The 22,104-nt window shown below is 42.4% G+C and overlaps 1 protein-coding gene across 15 annotated transcripts in view; it reads right to left on the reverse strand.

Annotated features, from left to right (window-relative positions):
• LOC139534958 (neurexin-2-like) overlaps nucleotides 1-22,104 on the reverse strand; it is a 1,135,712-nt gene that overhangs the window by 474,599 nt on the left and 639,009 nt on the right. For all 15 annotated transcript variants that reach the window (XM_071334534.1, XM_071334530.1, XM_071334533.1 and 12 more), the window contains one exon: nucleotides 4,176-4,349. In XM_071334534.1, coding sequence (XP_071190635.1) covers nucleotides 4,176-4,349 — 174 coding nt within the window. The remainder of the gene's footprint in view (nucleotides 1-4,175; nucleotides 4,350-22,104) is intronic.

Here is a 22,104-nt window from a genome sequence, read left to right on the forward strand (position 1 = left end):
GTGGTAGGTCACACAAGCTCACAGAACGGGACCGCCTAGTGCTAAAATTCGCCTGTCCTCGTTTGTAACACTCACTACCACGTTCCAAACTGCCTCTGGAAGGTCAGCACAGGAACTGTTGGTCGGTAGCTTCATGAAATGTGTTTCCATTGCCGAGCAGCCGCACACAAGCCTAAAATCATCATTCAATGCTAAGCGTCGGCTGGAGAGGTGTAAAGCTTGCCGCCATTGGACTCTGGAGCAGTGGAAATGCGTTCTCTGGAGTGATCCCGCTTTACCATCTGGCAGTCCGACAGATGAATCTGAGTTTGGCTGATGCCAGGAGAACGTTACCTGCCCCAATACATACTGCCAACTGTAAGGCCCCTTAGTTTCAGTGAAGGGAAATCTTAGCGCTAAAACATACAATGACATTCTAGACAATTCTGTGCTTCCAACATTGTGACAACAGTTTGGGGAAGGCCCTTTCCTGTTTCAACATGACAACGCCCCCATGCAAAAAGCATGGTTTGTCGAGATCGGTGTCGAAGAACTTGACTGGCCTCAACCCCTTCGAACACCTTAGGGATGAATTGGAACGCCGACTGCGAGCTAGGCCTAATTGCCCAACATAAGTGCCCAACCTCACTAATGCTCTTGTGGCTGAATGGAAGCAAGTCCCCGCAGCAATGTTCCAACATCTAGTAGAAAGCCTTCCCAGAAGAGTGGAGGCTGTTATAGCAGCAAAGAAGGGGCCAACTCCATAGTAATGCCAATGATTTTGGAATGAGATGTTTGACGTTCCACATACTTTTGGTCATGTAGTGTACCCCCTTCTGTTAAAAGCTGTAGCTCTGTCTTATTAAAGGAGCTGGATGACTGAGCAGCATATTATCTGCTAGGGCACTAACAATATTGTTGTGTAACCCACATTAACACTGACATGACTACTGTACCTGGAGCTAACAGCTGGAGAGAGAATGACACATCTAGGTACCTCCAACTCCCCCTTCTTCCACTTCCACTTTCTCTCTCCCCTTCTCTCCCTCTCTCTCTCTCCCTCCCTCCCTTCCCTTCCCTCTCTCCGTCTCCCTGTCTCTTTCCGTTTCCCTCTGTCTCCGTGCCTCTCCATTTCTCCCCCCTCCCTTCTCTCTCCCTTCCTCCCTCCTCCCTCCCTTCCTCTTGCCCTCCATCTCTTCCACCTCTGTCTGCCTCCCAAATCCCAGATGTGAGTCAGCAACTCAGCATAGTTAGGAACACAGAGTGGACAGTCATTCTCTGCTCCCGCTGTTGTAGGAAGGGATCAGTGGAGTCAGGCAGCTACAGGAGAGCAAGTTGCCCCTGCCGACATACAGCTCAGAGGGGCTGACTACTGTTAGAATGTGCATGACATACAGTATAGTCCAGTTGGGGATCTGTGTGTGCTTTTGCCAACTCCTATGTAATTTGTTGTCTTATTGTCATGCCATAGCCCTAGATGTTTGCCATGACAACAGAAGAACAACCCAGTCTGCCACAAGGCTACACTATGAGTAGTAATTTTCATTGGCTTCTGTTAGATTTCAACTTTCTATTGATTTTTAATACCAGGCTCTGGGCGTGTTTCCGTTAGAAGAGTAGTTGATGATGCTATGGAACATACCGTTACCTCCAGTGGTGAAAAGTACTTAAGTCAAAATATTTTTAAGCACTACTTTTAGGATATCTGTACTTTATTTTACAATTTGAATTTTTGAAAACGTTTACTTTAACTTCGCTACATTCCTAAAGCAAATAATGTACTTTTGACTCCATACATTGTCCCTGACACCCAAAACTATTTGTTACATTTTGAATGCTTAGCAGGACAGGAACATGGTCCAATTCACATACTTATTAAGGAAACATCCCTGGTCATCCCTACTGCCTCTGATCTGCTGGAATCACTAAACACAAATTATTCGTTGGTAAATAATGTCTGAGTGTTGGAGTGTGTCCCTGGCTATCCGTCTATTAAAAAAACAAGAAAATTGTGCCGTCTGGTTTGTTTAATTTAAGGATTTTGAAAATATTTATACTTTAACTTTTGATACTTAACTATATTTTAGCAATTACATTTACTTTGGATACTTAAGTATACTGTATTTAAAACGAATACTTTTCGATTTTTACTCAAGTTGTATTTTACTGGGTAACTTTCACTTTTACTTGAATCATTTTCTATTAAGGTATCTACTTTTACTCAAGTATGACAATTAGGTACTTTTCAATCACTGATTACCTCTCACTACCAGCCATTTGAGAGTTCAGGGGAGTAGATGTGATAGCCTAATGCAGTTTTAGATCTCTGTTAAGAAGGACGTAATTGCACCGTATAACTTTAGGCAGGTAATAAGCCAGGCTAGCTGGCAGAGGTGGCTGTGTTCGCATTTAGACACCAAGCGGTGTCGGGACCTCTGGGAAATCAGTGGCGCTCTCTTGACGCCACACGCCACAGACAGTATGAACACTGCTGCCGTTACAGCCTGCAGGCGTCACAAACACAATTAACTAGCCGCCAGAGAGCCGCCAAAACACTGGTGACGTCACCCAGTCCAGCATCCCACTGTCAAAAAGCTGAGTCCCTTCCAAATGGAGGATTGATAAGTCTATGCTACAGTGAGCGCTGCAGGGTGGTTAAGATTAGCTACCGACAATAACATTAGAGGCAGAGATACCTCCCGTAGGTTTTATGGTGCAATAGACTGGATATACAGTGGAGAGGAGACTGTAAAGAATGCTCTGGGCACTGAGTCTTAGGGTGGGGTCTAACTGTATATTCTGGCTATTACTGCCGAAGAAGGAGCTATGAGTTACTGCAGGAGTCCAACTTCAGAAGCTCTTGTATATGATAAGACTGGGAAGAGAACAGATGGGATGTTAAAGACTGATGAGGCTGCCTGGGTGAAAGCCAAGTGTGTGTGTGTGTGTGTGTGTGTGTGTGTGTGTGTGTGTGTGTGTGTGTGTGTGTGTGTGTGTGTGTGTGTGTGTGTGTGTGTGTGTGTGTGTGTGTGTGTGTGTGTGTGTGTGTGTGTGTGTGTGTGTGTGTGTGTGTGTGTGTGTAGAGGAATTCATGCACCTATTATCTTAGCAGAGGTATAAAAGGAAAGGGAAAGGGGGATACCTAGTAAAAAACGTGGGGATGGAGGTCGGAGAATTTTGACTTTTTCAAACACCTGCAATCTAGAGCCATAATCATCATGCGTAATTCGATGTAAAAACAAATATGTCTATTTTTCTGCGTAGGTTATCTAAGCATACCTCCTTATCTGTTCATTTGTCATTTTAATGAGGGTGTCATTCTGAATATACTGCACTAACACACCGAGAATATTACATCCACATTACAACACGGTACATGGGATCGTAGCGCACATCATCAATACAGGCACATATCATGGCATCAAAATGTATACACAAATATCATGATATTATCACAAAGTGCAAGATTACATTAACACCAAGTATTTTTCTACATATCTAAGCAAACCTCTTGATCTGTCTGTATCTTCCTGACTGGTGGTTCTTTTTTATAAAGAAACTAAAATGCTTCTCTGCTAAAATATTGGTAAAAGATTGAAAGGAATGTGAGTCTTATTCAGTACATTTAGTTATTGTTTGCTTTTTTAAAGTCTACCAACCTTGCCAGCAGGCATGCCAGCTAAGATAGTAAGACAAGCTACTCTAACGTGATTAATACGCTGGAAATGGCTTGGTAGCTAGTAATGAGGTCGAGAGATTGGGAACCTCTCTAGCTGGCTAGCTAAAGCCAACGTCATAAAATTGTTAGGTGGCTAGTATTACAGAGAAACAGCAAAACATGTTAATGTTATTTATTCATCAGGAAGGAATCATTAGGCTACATAGCTCATTTTCATTTACAAACATTACTTCTGCGAGTCCTGACAATTTTGACTTTGTGGCTGTGGAATCTGACCAACTGTATATCTTTGCTCCGTGTTACAGGAAGGAACCACTTACTAGGAATAATACCGCTGATAATACCGCTGATAATAATACCGCTTTTTTATAAAGAAATCTGATAAAATGTGGGCTTCAAAATTAAGTTTAATAATGAATATAACATCAGAAATGTAAAAAATAAATAGGACAAGTCTGAGGGGGGGTATGTGCCCTTGTGCACCCTATGACACCTCTGTGTGCGAGCATCAACTCACCGTCGCAGCCTCGCTCCACCTGGCCCATCCTGTGGAGGGCGTCCGCGATCAGGTCTGGTAGTTTCCCGTTGAGGTCCACTGAGGCCAGGCAGCCCTGGTACCCGTCCCGGGACGCGATCAGCTTGGGCAGACTGTTGTACATGCTCTTCCCCACGCCACCGATGTACAGCTCCCCTGGAGTAGACAACAACCAATCAGCAATATTAAAAAAGCTGTCCAGCATTAATTCACACTTGCATTGCAGAATCTCCAGGGCGAGATTTCTCAGGATGATGACAAGAACTGTATATTACATGGCAAGTCTTACTGTATGTGTGGTCTTCCATCACAAGTCTTACTGTATGTGTGGTCTTCCATCACAAGTCTTAGTGTATGTGTGGTCTTCCATCACAAGTCTTACTGTATGTGTGGTCTTCCATCACACGTCTTACTGTATGTGTGGTCTTCCATCACAAGTCTTACTGTATGTGTGGTCTTCCATCACAAGTCTTACTGTATGTGTGGTCTTCCATCACAAGTCTTACTGTATGTGTGGTCTTCCATCACAAGTCTTACTGTATGTGTGGTCTTCCATCACAAGTCTTACTGTATGTGTGGTCTTCCATCACAAGTCTTACTGTATGTGTGGTCTTCCATCACAAGTCTTAGTGTATGTGTGGTCTTCCATCACAAGTCTTACTGTATGTGTGGTCTTCCATCACACGTCTTACTGTATGTGTGGTCTTCCATCACAAGTCTTACTGTATGTGTGGTCTTCCATCACAAGTCTTACTGTATGTGTGGTCTTCCATCACAAGTCTTACTGTATGTGTGGTCTTCCATCACAAGTCTTACTGTATGTGTGGTCTTCCATCACAAGTCTTACTGTATGTGTGGTCTTCCATCACAAGTCTTACTGTATGTGTGGTCTTCCATCACAAGTCTTAGTGTATGTGTGGTCTTCCATCACAAGTCTTAGTGTATGTGTGGTCTTACATCACAAGTCTTACTGTATGTGTGGTCTTCCATCACAAGTCTTACTGTATGTGTGGTCTTCCATCACAAGTCTTACTGTATGTGTGGTCTTCCATCACAAGTCTTACTGTATGTGTGGTCTTACATCACAAGTCTTACTGTATGTGTGGTCTTCCATCACAAGTCTTAGTGTATGTGTGGTCTTCCATCACAAGTCTTACTGTATGTGTGGTCTTCCATCACAAGTCTTACTGTATGTGTGGTCTTCCATCACAAGTCTTAGTGTATGTGGTCTTCCATCACAAGTCTTACTGTATGTGTGGTCTTCCATCACAAGTCTTACTGTATGTGTGGTCTTCCATCACAAGTCTTAGTGTAAGTGTGGTCTTCCATCACAAGTCTTACTGTATGTGTGGTCTTCCATCACAAGTCTTACTGTATGTGTGGTCTTCCATCACAAGTCTTACTGTATGTGTGGTCTTCCATCACAAGTCTTACTGTATGTGTGGTCTTCCATCACACGTCTTAGTGTATGTGTGGTCTTCCATCACAAGTCTTACTGTATGTGTGGTCTTCCATCACAAGTCTCACTGTATGTGTGGTCTTACATCACAAGTCAAGTTCGAGATTCAGGGTCATTTTACAGGTGAATGTTACTGGCCTGAAGGAAGAAATGATCAGCCCAATAATAAAACTCAGAGAGAGTTTACACTTGCAAAAACGGTAATGTTATTGCATCTGATTCTTGAGTGTTTCATGTGCTGGCAGCTGGCTGAAAAGGTAGGCTATACTTAAGCAATAAGGCACGAGGGGGAGTGGTATATGGACAATATACCACGGCTAAGGCTGTGTCCAGGCACTCCGCGATGCGTTGTGCATAAGAACAGCTCTTAGCCATGGTATATTGGCCATATGCCACAAACCCCCGAGGTGCCTTATTGCTATTATAAACTGGTAGCCAAAGTAATTACCCGGTCTGATATACCACAGCTGTCAGCCAATCAGCATTCAGGACTTGAACCACCCAGTTTATAATTGACTATAGAACTGAAGAAATGTAATGGGCATTTAAAGCCTAATTGACTGTGTAGAAACCACAATGAAAAACATCATGTAAATCTCAACAATGTTGTTGTTGGCTCAATTTTTCAAATAGAATGTGAATCCTGCTCTGAAGGTAAGGAAAACGTGTAGTTTGGTAGCAACGCATCAGAGTCAGCACATAAAGACATCCTCATGAAGGTGAAATTCACACTGTTTTTGGTGACTGAATTTAAACCTGGGCTTCTGCCTAACTGAAATACCAACTAATTAGAATAAACCATTTATGCTTCAGCCATAATTAGAATTGAACACTATTTTCCTAACCACCCTACCATATTATTTATTTTCTGTCTTTGGTGTTGTAGTCTAATATTTCACTGACAACAATCAGGTTGAAGGAGAGCAGCGCACGCCGAATCACTTCCCACCTACGAGAAAAAGGTGCTATCTAGAACCGAAAAGGATTCTTCAAATCCTTTGAAGAACCCCTTTTTGTTCCAGGTAGAACCCTTTTGTGTTCCATTAAGACCCCATTACACAGAGGGTTCTACATGGAACCCAAAAAGGGTTCTTCAAAGGGTCCTCCCAATGGGGACAACTGCAAAACACTTTTGAACACAATTTCTTCTTGCGCGGATGGTAGGGGGGCTGAAACATACAGCGCCTGAAGAAAGTTTTCATTTCCCTTGACTTATTCCACATTTTGTTGTGTTACAGCCTCAATTCAAAATGGATTAAATATATTTTTTTCTCACCAATCTACACACAATACTCCATAATGACAAGGTGAAACTTTTTTTTTTTTTTGCAAATGTATTGAAAATGAAATACAGAAATATCTAATTTACAAAAGTATTCACACCCCTGAGTCCATGCTTTGTAGAAGCATATTTCTGGGTAAGGCTCTAAGACCTTCACACCTGGATTGTGCAACATTTGCCCATTATTATTAAAATAATTCTTCAAGCTCTGTCAAATTGGTTGTTGACCACTGTTCGACAACCATTTTCAGGTCTTCCATAGATTTTAAAGTAGATTTAAGTCAAAACTGTAACTTGGCCGCTAAGGAACATTCACTGTCTTCTTTGTAAGCAACTCCAGTGTATATTTGTCCTTGTGTTTTAGGTTATTGTCCTACTGAAAGGTGAATTAATCTCCCTAGTAAGTGGTTCCTGGTGGAAAGCAGTCTGAACCAGGTTTACCTCTAGGATTTTGCATGTGCTTAGCTTCATTCTGTTTATTTTTTATTGTGAAAAACTCCCCAGTCCTTCACGATTACAAGCGTACCCATAACATGATGCAGCCACCACTATGCTTGAAAATAGGGAGAGTGGTACTCAGTAATTTCCTTTTTGCAAACAGGATGCACTTTTTGGAATATTTATATTCTGTACAGGTTTCCCTCTTTTCATTCTGTCAATTAGGTTAGTGTTGTGGAGTAACTACAATGCTGTTGATCCATCCTCAATATTCTCCTATCACAGCCATTAAACTCTGTGACTGTTAAATGTCAACATTGGCTTTATCGTGAAATCTCTGAGCAGTTTCCTTTCTCTCTGGCAACTGAGTTAGGAAGGACGCCTGTATCTTTGTTGTGACTCAGTGTATTGATACACCATCTAAAGTGTATTTAATGACTTGTATTTAATAACATGCTGCCAAACATACCCTCGTAAAACTGACTATCCTACCGATCCTTGACTTCGGCGATGTCATTTACAAAATAGTCTCCAACACTCTACACAACAAACTGGATGTAGTCTATCACAGTGCCATCCGTTTTGTCACCAAAGCCCCATATACTACCCACCACTGCGACCAGTATGATCTTGTTGGCTGGCCCTCACTACATATTCGTCGCCAAATCCACTGGCTCCAGGTCATCCATAAGTCTTTGCTAGGTAAAGCCCCGCCTTATCTCAGCTCACTGGTCACCATAGCAACACCCACCTGTAGCACTCGCTCCAGCAGGTATATTGCACTGGTCATCCCCAAAGCCAACACTTCCTTTGGCCACCTTTCCTTCCAGTTCTCTGCTGCCAATGACTGGAACGCATTGCAAAAATCACTGAAGCTGGAGTCTTATATCTCCTTCTTTAACTTTAAGCATCAGCTGTCAGAGCAGCTTACCAATCACTGTACCTGTACACAGCCAATCTGTAAAAAGCACACCCAACTACCTCATCCCCATATTGTTATTTATCCTCTTGATTTTTTGCATCACAGTATCTCTACTTGCACATCATCATCTGCACATCTATCACTCCAGTGTTACTGCTCAATTGTAATTATTTTTGCCTATTTATTGCCTTACCTCCCTACTCTTCTACATTTGCACACACCGTACATAGATTTTTTTATTGTGTTATTGACTGTACGTTTGTTTATGTTTAACTCTGTGTTGTTGTTTTTGTCGCACTGCTTTGCTTTATCTTGGCCATGTTGCAGTTGTAAATGAGAACTTGTTCTCAACTGGCCTACCTGGTTAAATAAAGGTGAAGTAAAAATGTATTTTAAAAACTTCACCATGCTCAAAGAGATATTCAATGTCTGCTTTTTTATATTTTACCCAGTTACCAAATAGGTGCCCTTCTTTGCATGGCTATGGAAAACCTCCCTGGTTTTTGTGGTTGAATCTGTAATTTAAATTCACTGCTCAACTGAGGGACCTCACAGATAATTGTATTTGTGGGGTACAGAGATGAGGTATTAATTCGAAATCATGTTAAACACTATTATTGCACACAGCGGGAGTCCATAAAACGTATTACGTGACTTGTTAAGCACGTTTTTACTCTGTAACTCATTTAGGCATACCATAACAAACGGGTTGAATACTAATTGACGCAAGATATTTGAGCTTTTCAAATTTGATTAATTTGTACATATTTCGAAAAACATTATTCCACTTAGACATTATGGGTTATTGTGCGTAGACCAGTGACAACAAAATCTCTATTTAATACATTTTCAATTCAGTCTGTAACACAACCAAATGTGGAAAAAGTTTGCGGTGTGAATACTTTCTGAAGGCACTGTAAATACAAATAATTTGTATACTGCAAATTGACCACAAGAATTCCAAACATACTTAATATTTTACTAAAACTTAATCATTTCAAACCTTGCTTATACAGTATTTGTATACCATCACGTGTATATGATAGTGACTCTCTTTTAGGCTAAACATGAGAATACTCCGGAACAGATTTCCCAACTTAAAATCTCTTTCCTGGTGTTTTTTACTGTCTTTTATGTCCAACAATCTATTGATGTAACTTGTTAAATTCACTTCAATCAGTGTAGATGAAGGGGAGGAGATATGTTAAGGAAGGATTAGTAATCCTTGAGATAATTGAGGCATGGATTGTGTATGTGTGCCATTCAGAGGGTGAATGGGCAAGACAAAAGATTTAAGAGCCTTTGAGCGGGGTATGGTAGTAGGTGCCAGGATCACCGGTTTGTGTCAAGTACTGCAACACTGCTGGGTTTTTCACTCTCAACAGTTTCCTGTGTGTATCAAGAACGGTCCACCAAAGGACATCCAGCCAACTTGACACAACAGTGGGAAGCATTGGAGTCAACATGGGCCAGCATCCCTGTGGAATGCTTTCAACACCTTGTAGAGTACATGACCTGACGAATTGAAGCTGTTCTGAGGGCAAAATATGTTTGTCTTGTTTGGTATACTCAGTGTAATATATATAGATATGAATATAATTTTTTTGCTCAGAGAACTTTGGGGGCCAAATAAACCGCCCTGCCAGTTGGGTAACCTGCTCTACACGCTTGCATGTGATAACAAAAAAAAATGGTTTTGGGTAGCAAAACGCCTAACACAGCAGATGTTTGCTCATATTTATTTAACATGCTGACATTTTTCAGCACATTCCTACTGCTAGATGACCGACAGATATTATACATAATCAAACATTTTGGAAGAAGGGTTGAAGTTACGCGAATATTTGGGAGCAGATTTCCAAAATTCAAATCGCTTGGAGCTGATTTCCTTGTGTTTTTACAGTCTTATGTCCAACAATGGAAATCATTTTTGCTCAGAAAACTTCAGAGGCCGAATAAAACCACCCCGCCAGGTGGGGTGAGGCATTACCCGCTCACATGTGATGATAAAACAATGATTTTCCAGCACATTACTAAATGATTTCTCTCTCTCTGTCTCGTGTCTATCCAGTTTTGAGACTTGAGAAGTTCACATGCTGGCAGCCGCACTTGCGATTGGAGCAGACAGGACTGTCACGTCCCAACAGCTGTTTGTTCAGGTAGTCTGCCAGTAAACACTGGTTATCATAATGTATTGGAACAGAGGAGTGAAATTTAGAACCAGCTGTTAGTGGTATACTCCTGGGAACGAGTTCCATCCACCTTGACAGAATGCTCACGGTTATGGAATAAAGTGTAACATGTCTCCATAATTGATTCATGGCAGAGAGTTATAGGGGATGAGAGAATAGGGTATAGATTGGGATTGATGTTTGATGCAGACACAGAGCTGTGTTCATGTCCATATTGCTTTGTGAGCTCTTAAATTCACACAACACTGTCTTTGGAGAGGTGAGGGCTTTTTATGAACAAGCCAGAGATCGACAGTTATTGAAGATTGGTATTATTAAAGTTTACTGTATTTAATTGTACTACGTAAAGTAATAACCATTGTATTCATTCCAGAACTTTATTTATTGATCAACTTTTTGTACAATAATTTTTTCCATTTAAATGTATCATTATTCTGTGCTAGAGAGCTTTGATGTGACTGCCAAACTAAATGATGAAACATCTGTGCATCAACACTCCTTTGATGCAAGTGCAATAAGAATAAACAACTCTATTTAGCTCCTGGCATTTCTTATCATCAGCCTTTATCTAAACCAGGAAGTCCCATTGAAATGAAACATTTATTGTGGTCTTTATTTCCCAGGGAACCACTGGCTAAAAGGGAAATCCTTGCAAACAGAATGCAGTGCCACAGGCAGCCTTTGTGTGTATACATTCAGCAAAACTCTGGAGAGTACATTCATAAAAGTGCCCCAAATATGAATCTTTGGCATGAGAGAAGAAATAAGCCCAGTAGGTGAAAGAACTGTCAGAGTAATTGAATAAGTAAATGATGGTTCACAGTCTTCTTCCTAAAACTAATGTGTGTTTGACACTTAATATGCCGCAGTCAAGGCTGTAAGGCATTTGAATCAATACTGTAGATTCATTAGCTGTAGAACTGAATGATGCCCTCAGATTTTAAGAGAAGCAAAATCACTTCTCAAATATGAGCTTTTATTGCTGGAGGTACTCTAAAAAGTGCACACAATGCAGTTGTATAAAAGTTAGCAGTTAGCATTTTGACGAGTCAGTGGGCTGGCTATAATGCATTCCATTGAGAAAAAATACCCATTAAGTGTAGCAAATATGCCAAATAGCTGTTTTTGTCTTGTTTTGCAAGATTGAGCACAAACACACACACTAGGACACACAAACACATTATTTGTCCCTTGGCTAAGTTCCAGTAGACCTGTGTGGGGTATTGTGGGTCCCGTTCCAGCTGCGTTCCTCCCTTAGTCCCTTCATTGGATTGGTAATTGGTCTGTGGTAATTAGTGATCTCTCTCTTTCTCTTCCCCCTCTCTCCCTCTCTGTATCCCTTCGCGAGCGATAGTAAAATAACTTTTGAACATCAGATCGGCAGTTACTTACCCCAATTAGGGCATCTACTTTCAACTTCGACTCATCTGCCCTGGGCTCTGTGTAATTCCGATCCAATTTTCAGGCTACACAAGAGGAAACGGCGGCGTTACAGAGGTCAGAGAGGGGGGATCCTGGTGAGATTAAGGTGAAGGGAAAACCGACCACCTCTTCCCTCCATTCTACCGTCCATTTGATAATAAGATGGAGGACCTCCGATCGCGGATTTGCTACCAATGGGACTCTCGGAACAGTAAAATGTGTTGCTTTTCAGAAACATAGCTCTCGGACAAGACACCCCCCACGGTTATCCAACTCAATGGATTCTCCATTCAAGTGGGCAGACAGGACAGTGGAGTCGGGGAAATCGGAGGGGGGGGGTTGCCTCTTCAGCAACACCAACCGGTGTGCTAATTCCAGAGCGTTTGAAGTGTCGACCCACTGTTCACACGTCTTGGAATATCTGACGGTCAAATGCTGACCCTTCTAGTTTTCAGCTGTTATCGAGACTGCTGTATACATTCCACCTCAGGACAATAAAAATAACAAGCTTGAGCTTAAAACCTCTTTGGGCTAGGGGGCAGTATTTTCACGTCCGGATGAAAAGCGTGCCCAAGGTAAACTGCCTGCTACTCAGGCCCAGAAGCTAGGATATGCATAGTATTAGTAGATTTGGATAGAAAAAAACTCTGAAGTTTCTAAAACTGTTTGAATAATGTCTGTGAGTATAACAGAATTGATTTGGCAGGCAAAACCCCGAGCACAACCCATCCAGGGCTAAACATTTTTGAGCTCAATCTGTTTTCCATTAGATTTCTATGGCAATAGAAATCTTTTAAATATAAATATGCTTGCAGTTCCTATGGCTTCCACTAGATGTCAACAGTCTTTAGAAATTGTTTGATGTTTTTCCTTTGAGAAATTAAGAAGTAACCCTGTTCTTTCCATGTGTCACTCCAGGTGCACTCTAATGTTTTGGTGCGCGCGACCTGGAACGTGCTTCACTTTGTTTTCGTCCGGTATTGAGCACAGTATTTCCTGTCTTAAATTTTAGCGATTATTGACATTTTGGGGACATAAAGAAGCAATTTATCGAACAAAAATACAATTTGTGATGTTTATGGGACATTTTGGAGTGCCAACAGAAGAACATCTTCAAAGGTAAGGCATGAATTATATTGTTATTTCTGACTTTTGTGCAGCACCTGCCTGGTTGAAATCTGATTTTCATGTGTTGGTATGCTGGGCGCTGTCCTCAGATAATCGCATGGTCTGCTTTCGCCATAAAGCCTTCTTGAAATCTGACACTGCGACTGGATTAACAAGAAGTTCATCTTTAAACCGATGTATAACACTTGTATGCTTTATGAATTCTTATTATTAGCATTTCTGTTTTTTGAATTTGGCGCGCAGCAATTTCACTGGGTGTTGTCAAATCGATCCTGTTAAAGGGATTGGCGCGCGAAGGGATCCATAAGAAGTTAATGAACTGTACAAGGCTATAAACAAGCAGGAAAACCTACAACCAGAAGCTGCCTTTCTGGTTGCTGGCAATTTTAATTTTTGCGTCACTAAGCCAAGTGATGTACAACTTCCATCAACACCTCTCCAACGCCACTAGGGGCGATAAAGTCATAGACCACTGCTATTCTACCCACAAGCAAGCATACAAGACCCTCCCTCGCCTGCCATCCGGCTAATCAGATTATGATTCTGTACAAGCAGAAGCTGAAACAGGAAGTACCCGCAATTTGCTCTGTTGAGAAATGGTCACCAGAATCAGAGGTTATAATACAGGACTGCTTTGTTAGCGCTGATTGGAATATGTTTCGAGACAGCCGATAACATTGACGAGACAACATCCTCCATCCCCGGCTTCATTAGAAAATGCAGACATTGTACCGACGGCGACGTTGTACTCACGGTGAGGGTTTGCTGCTTCCCCAAACGAAAGCTCTGGATTAACACAGAGGTTGGCGCTAAACTAAAGAACAGGGCTACCGCACACAGAGCTATCGTAGACAACCTTGATGCTACGGCCAACGACAGGAACAAGTACAAGAAGGGACTTTGACTTCCGCAGAGTCATCAAACAAGCAAAGGGACAATAAAGGAACAAGGTGGAGTCCTATTATACAGCCTCCAACGCCAGCCGCATGTGGCAGGGGCGGATTCATTACGGATTTCAAAGGAAGAACCAGCCGTGATCTGCCCAACGACTCCTCTCTACCAGACTAACTCAATGCATTTGTATGCACGCTTTGACAACAACACCATCGACCCAGGGGGCCGTCACCAGCCCAGAGGACTGGGTGATCTCGCTCTCCGAGGCCGCCGTGAGAATGGTCTTTAATCAGGTCAACACCCACAAGGCTGCGGGCCCCGACCGTATTCCAGAGCATGTTCTTAGAGCAGGCATATTCACGGAAGGGTTCAACATCTCCTTGTCCCAGGCTGTAATCCCCACATGTTTTAAGATGACTACAATCATTCCTGTTCATAAGAACTCTAAGGCTTCATGCCACAATGATTACCACCCAGTAGCACTCACTTCTGTAATCATGAAATGCTTTGAGAGACTGGTTATGGCACATATTAACTCCACTATCCCAGACACCCTAGACCCACGTCCACATGGAGCAGGTAGACAGCTTCAAGTTCCTCGTGTCCAAATCACTAAAGACTTGAAATGGTCCAAACACACACGCAGAGTCGTGAAGAAAGGGCGACAGCGCCTCTTCCCCCTCAGGAGGTTGAAAAAGTTTGGCATGGGCCCTCAAATCCTCAAAAGGTTCAACAGCGGTACCGATGAGAGCATATTGACTGGCTGCATCACTGCTTGGTATGGCAATAGCACCGCCCTCGATCGCATGGCGGTACAGAGGGTTGTGCGGATGGTCCAGTACATCACTGGGCCTGAGCTCCCTGCCATCCAGGACTTCTATATCACAGGAGGTTGGTGGCACCTTAATTGGGGAGGACAGGCACGTGGGAATTGCTGGAGAGGAATGAGTGGAACATGGTTTGATGCCATTCCATATATTCCGTTACAGTCATTATTATGAGCCGCCCTCCCCTCAGCAGCCTCCACTGCTCTATACCAAGCTGTGTGAACAGAAGGCCCGGAAAATTGTTCAAGACTACAACGAACCAAGCCATAGACTATTTTCTCTGCTGCCGCACGGCAAGAGGTACCGGTGCATCAAGTCAGACACCAACAGGCTCACGAACAGCTTCTATCCCCAAGCAATACGACTGATAAATAGCTAACAAAATAGCTAACAAAATAGCTAACAAAAGAGCTAACAAAATAGCTACAAGGTATATCTGAGTAAACCTTGTATCTTTATTGACATTTATTTCAATTTTCTCTATATACATTCACAGGGCCCTACACACTCACACACAGTGTCAATCCAACACACACACAAACACTTACTCCACAATGCTTACTTACTTTATTGTTTAGTTCATATTTCTTAATCATATTTCTTGTGTGTTTTCGTCTAGTAATACATTGCTGTTGATTATTGCATTATTGGGTTTTAAGTTTGCCAGAAATCCATTTCACCTTACTTAATATGTGCTCAATTTTGGGTAATCTGTGAGACACAGTGAGAATGTTCTATGCTGTATTCTTCTTCAAGAGTTAGAGAAGGTAACAGAATGGTGGTCAGTGTTTTTGTGAATCTCCTCAGCCCAGACAGTGATGAATGTTCTAGTGCGCAAGGCTGAGTCCCAAATAGCATCCTATTTCATGTATAGTGCGCTACTTTTGACCAGGGCCCATAGTGCACTATAGAGGGAGTAGAGTGCCATTTGGGATGCATCTGGGCTCTAGGAGGTCATATCAACTTAAAAATCATATCAACTTGTAATCGTAAAGAACAGGTTTAACAGTGAAATGCGTACTTACGGGCCCTTCCCAACAATGAAGAGACAAGGAAAATAGAGAAATAATAGAAAAGTAAAACACCTAATAATAAAGGAAATAATAAATACACATTGAGTAACGATAACTTGTCTATATGCACAGGGTACCAGTACCGAGTCGATGCGCAGGGGTACGAGGTAATTGAGGTAGATATGTACAGTACCAGTCAAAATTTGTTTTTCTTAATTTGTAATATCTTCTACATTGTAGAATAATAGCGAAGACTTCAAAACTATGAAATAACACATATGGAATCATGTAGTACCCAAAAAAAGTGTTAAACAAATCAGAAAATTTTGTATATTTTTTGATTCAAAGTAGCCACCCTTTGCCTTGATGACAGTTTGGCAAACTCACATATTTGTGGAATTTCTTTCCTTCTTAATGCGTTTGAGCCACTCAGTTGTGTTTTGACAAGGTAGGGGTGGTATACAGAAGACAGCCCTATTTGGTAAAATACCAAGTACATATTATGGCAGGAACAGCTCAAATAAGCAAAGAGAAACGACAGTCCATCATTACTTTAAGACATGAAGGTCAGTCAATCCGGAAAATTTCAAGAACTTTGAAAGTTTCTTCAAGTGCAGTCACAAAAACCATCAAGCACTACTTTGAAGAATGTCAAATATAAAATATATTTTAATTTGTTTAACACTTTTTTGGTTACTACATGATACCATATGTGTTATTTCATAGTTTTGATGTCTTCACTACTATTTTACATTGCAGAAAATAGTAAAAATAAAGAAAAACCCTTGAATGAGTAGGTGTGTCCAAACTTTTGACTGGTACTGTACATATAACTAGGAATAAAGTGACTAGGCAACAGGATATATAATAAACAGTAGCAGCAGTGTACGTTATGATTTAGAAAAAAGTTTGTGCAAAAAGGGTCAATGTAGATAGTAAAATAGTTAACCAAATAGCTACCCAGACTAACTATTTAACAGGCTTTTGGCTTGATGGTAGAAGCTGTTCAGGGTCCTGTTGGTGTCAGATTGGTGCATCGGTACCACTCGCCGTGCGGTAGCAGATAGAACAATCTTGGGTGACTTGAGTGACTGGAGTCTTTAAAAAATGTTGGGCCTTCCTCTGACACCACCTGGTGTAGAGGTCCTGAATGGCAGGGATGTACTGGGCCATACACATGACCTTCTGTAGCACCTTGCGGTCGGATGCCAAGCAGGTGCCATACCAAGCGATGATACAGCCAGTCAAGATGCTCTGCAGCTGTAAAACGTTTTTAGTATCTGAGGACCCATGCCAAATGTTTTCAGCCACCTGAAGGGGAAGACGCCCTCTTCACCACTGTGTTGGTGTGCATGGACCATGATAGATTCTTAGTGATGTGGGCACAGAGGAAACTTTCGACGTGCTCCACTACAGCCCTGTCGATGTGAATGAGGGGCGTGCTCGGCCCTCCATTTCCTGTAGTCCCGATCAGCTCCTTTGTCTTGCTGACGTTGAGGGAGAGGTTGTTGACCTGGCACCATGGTGCCAGTTCTCTGACCTCTTCCCTGTAGGCTGTCTCATCGTCGTCGGTGATCAGGCCTTCCACCGTTGTGTCGTCAGCAAACGTATTGATGGTGTTGGAGTTATGCACAACCATGCCGTCGTGGGTGATCAGGGAGAACAGGAGGGACTAAGCATGCACCCCTGAGGGTCCCCCGTGTTGATGGTCAGCGTGGCAGATGCGTTGCTGCCTACCATCACCACCTGGGCGGGGGGGGGGGGGGGGGTCAGGAAGTCCAGGATCCACTTGCAGAGGAAGGTGTTCAGTGCCAGGGTTCTTAGCTTAATTATGAGTTGGAGGGCACTATGGTGTTGAAAGCTGAGCTGTAGTCTGTAGTAAATTAGCAGCATTCTCACATAGGTGTTCCTCTTGTCCAGGTGGGAGAGGGCAGTGTGGAGTGCAATAGAGATTGTGTAATCTGTGAATCTATTGGGGCGGTACGCAAATTGGAATGGGTCAGGATTTCTGGGATGATGGTGTTGATCTGAGCCATGACCAGCCTTTTTAACCATTTCATGGCTACAGATGTGAGTGCTATGGGGAGATCGTCATTTAGACAGGTTACTTTGGCATTTTTGGGAACAGGGAATATAGTGGTCTGCTTGAAACATATAGGTATTACAGAGTCTGTCAATGAAAACACTTGCCAACTGGTCAGTCCAACTGGTAGCATGCCCTGAATACGCGTTCTGGTAATCCGTTTGTTAACCTGTTTAAAGGTCTTACTCACATCGGCTACGGAGACCATGATCACACAGTCGTCCAGAAGAGCTGGTGCTCTCATGCATGGTTCAGTACTGCTTGCCCCGAAGCGAGCATAGAAGCATTTAGCTTGTCTGGTAGGCTTGTGTCAGTGGGCAGCTCGCGTCTGAGTTTCCCTTTGTAATCCGTTATAGTTTGCAAGCCCTGCCACATTCGATGACTGTCAGAGCCAACGTGGCAGGATTCGATTTTAGTCCTGTATTGATGTTTTTTGCCTGTATGATGGCTCATTGGAGGTCGTGGTGAGATTTCTTATAAGCATCCAGATTAGTGTCCCGCTCCTTGAAAGTGCCTTTAGCTCAGTGCGGATGTTGCCCATAATGCCTGGCCTCTGGTTGGGATATGTACAGTGGTTCCTCAACTAAAAGCTTTGAGATTATGCTGCTGGATTTAGAGGTAATTTGTGGTTTAGTACGGTACCCTGCGTCACTCCTTCATTGCTCCAGACCAGTGTAAGGGGGAGTTAGAGCACTGATTACGCTTTTGAGTCCCAAGGCCTAATGTGTCTCTAACTGACAATGAATGCGCAACATAAACCAAACAGAAACTGATAATTGTGCACAACTTCAAAATTGAATTTCAATTAACTGAATGATGAGGATGAAGAAGGTGATTGAATTTAGAAAAAATGTGTAAGAATTGCTATTCCTCTGTCCTGCACGCACACCCGAAATAAGACTGACAGCTGTAGCTGGACTATAGCATATCACTTACTAAAACTGTTGTTACACTAAGGTTTTTATTCTAAGAGAAACTAAAATGTTCAATTATATTGATGATGATAATTATATTGATGATGATATGATATAATGATATTCTTAAGATATATTTGTTGACTGAATATAAGCAAGTGATGTCTACTAAATGATATTGTTGATTGCGCAGTCATATAGCCTCGGCACCTACTGTATGTACGGTCAATGTGTGGACGCCATCGTCAATGCACTTGTTAATGAAGCCGGTGACTGATGTGGTAGACTCCTCAATGTTATTGGATGAATCGCGGCACATATTCGAGTCTGTGCTAGAGTAGCTTAGCATCAGCTTCATCGGACCACTTCCATATTGGGTGGACTGATACTTCCTGTTGGAGTTTTTTGCTCGTAAGCAGGAATCTGGAGGATACAGTTATGGTCAGATTTGCCAAATGGAGGGCGAGGGAGAGCCTTTATGCATCTCTGTGTGTGTGGAGGTATTGTCTGGAGTAGCAAAGGTGATCCAGAGTGTTTTCACCTCTAGTTGCACAGGTAGGAATGAGGTTAAACTCATTTCAGTTCCCCTGCATTAAAATCACCAGGCACTAGAAGCGGCGCCTTGTTTGCTTATGGCCCTGTACAGCTCATCGAGTGCGGTCTCAGTGCCAGCATCATTTTTTAGTGGTAAATAGACAGCTACGAAAAATATAGATTTAAAACTCTCTTGGTAGTCTAGAGCAAACCTTTTCCTTTTTTTATAGTATTCAAAGAGGCACATTCTTCTCTTCTCCACTACCCTGCAACTCTTCCCCGGGTCCTTGGTGTGCAAGAGATGTGTTTTATATTTAATTGCTCATCTAGGAAGACAACGGTTATGTCGGTCTGGCAATGTTTCTGCTGTTAGGCCTACTTCTGCAGAACATGTCCTGGCGGGGTTTGCAGAACAACGGCCTCCGAGTTGATACAAATATGCATGATATAGTTATGTCAGGTAACCCTACTTTGCAGTTAACATTTAATTGAGAGGGTTTTTGGAGAAGGTTTTTCAGTCTACCCTCAGGACGCAGGTTTACATTAGCTAACTTCTACATACGGACTGATAGACAAACGTGCGCACCAAAAAGACAGACGGGAAATATTTCTGAAAATTAATTTGCAAATAGTGTTACGTTTGGCTCTTTAAGAAAATAGTGGCTAACAAGGGGTGGGTTTAATGTTAATGTGACTTTGATTTGATAGTAGACAGGAGATTTATGTTTTAGACAATTTGTGATGGAACAAAAATTGCATGTACTGTACTTTCAGAATAGATTGGAGAGCTGCTCGTAGGTGGGCTGTGAGCTACTGGTAGCTATCGACCTGTTGGAGACCCCTGGTCTACAGTTTATCGATTCTAACTCAGGCCAGCAAAACCTTAAAACTTCCTTAGTATTAGAGATTGCACAACAGCTGTTGTTAACAAAGAGACACACACCTCCCCTTTCGACCTTAACCGAAGCTGTCGTTCTGTCCTGCCGATGCATAGAAAAGAAAGCTACAGTAGATGTATAATACACATGTCCTTGTTCAGCCACGACTTAGAGAAACATAGGATGTTACATTTCTTTAGGTCCCATTGACAGGATAGTCTAATGGAACTCGTCTAGTTTGCTCTCCAGTGATTGTACGTTCGCCAATAGAACGGAGGGTAGAGGTGGTTGATTTACTCGCCGGCGTAGTTTTGTCAGGGTGCCCGCATGTCGGCCTCTTTTGTGCCGTCTCCTTCTCTTCCGAGTCTCGGGGATTAGGGCCTGGTCCGGGGTGAGCAGTAAGTCCTGCTCCGCAGACTCGTTGAAGTTAAAACCTCTTCATCCAAATCCAGGTTAGTGATCACTGTTCTGATGTCCAGAAGCTCTTTTCGGTCATAGGAAACGATGGCGGAAACAGTATGTGCAAAAAAAGTTAAGATCATCGCAAAAAACACACAAAATATCAAAATTGGTCAGGATCTGTAAAAACGGAAGCTATCCACTCCAGCACCATTCTGTGCAACAGGCAGTGAGCTTGTTGTTAACTTTTTGTTTACAGGCAGTGAGCTTGTTGTTAACTTTTTGTTTACAGGCAGTGAGCTTGTTGTTAACTTTTTGTTTACAGGCAGTTAGCTTGTTGTTAACTTTTTGTTTACAGGCAGTGAGCTTGTTGTTAACTTTTTGTTTACAGGCAGTGAGCGTTTTCTTAAGACGCACAATTACCCTAATAATGTGTAATTCATATTTTTTTCACATTTCAGTGATAAATGTCGGAAAACGGCAGATATCCGTTCCAGCGCCATTCTTTTCCACCAGAGGGGGACTAATTATAGATGCTCAGATACTGCCAAGATTAATGCATCTGCAGTTACAATAACAACCTCTCAGGGGTCCCGCACTACGACTAAGCAGACAGACAGAGGGCTGCTGGGAAAGGGCTCCTGAAGGACCACTAAGAGCAGGTTCAGTAACGCCTGTTTCTGGTACACTACTGACTTAACATTTTAAGTAAGTTTGTAATACTGTAGTCAAACACTTTAGTCTAAACACCTCTTCTTTACCACTGACTAACATAAATTCACTTCACCTACAGTCAGTCAACTCGCATAAGCTGCGTTTATACAGGCAGGCAAATTTGTATCTCTTTTTATCACTAATAGTTTGTCTAAACAGATCAGCCCTTTTGCTACTAATTGTAAAAAAGATCAGAATTGGGTTCCCAGCGTAAACGCGGCATTGATATAATTTCATAATGATAACCTTATGAAGAACTTGATATATTTTCGCGCCACATTTCCCTGAGACACTGCTCTTGTCAAGCAGCTGTCCCTAAAACTCAGGCCACTGTCAAATGAAAAGATACTCCTTAGACAGACTCTCCCCTCAATCGACTCCCTAACACAGAATCAACCATTAAGTCTCATTAAATGGTCTATTATATACCTCTCTGTCTGGTTTCTATGCAACCTTGTTTATTTTCCTCCAGCCTCCCATCACAAGAAGAACGTCTATTTGTGTCTCTGGCTGGAGCTAACTGCCTCTAATTGACACAAATAGAATGGACCTTGATACACACACACACACACACACACACACACACACACACACACACACACACACACACACACACACACACACACACACACACACACACACACACACACACACACACACACACACACACACACACACACACACAGGATGAATGGCTGGCAGAAGCTGTGCGGTACAGGCCAAGACTGACACTTAATGACTTTTCTCTTTCTCCCCTTCTGACACCCAGGTGGCTCCGCTTGGATGTCGGCCCATCACCTCAAGCTCAACCT

The sequence above is a fragment of the Salvelinus alpinus genome, chromosome 11, assembly GCF_045679555.1.
Source record: "Salvelinus alpinus chromosome 11, SLU_Salpinus.1, whole genome shotgun sequence".
NCBI lineage: Eukaryota > Metazoa > Chordata > Actinopteri > Salmoniformes > Salmonidae > Salvelinus > Salvelinus alpinus.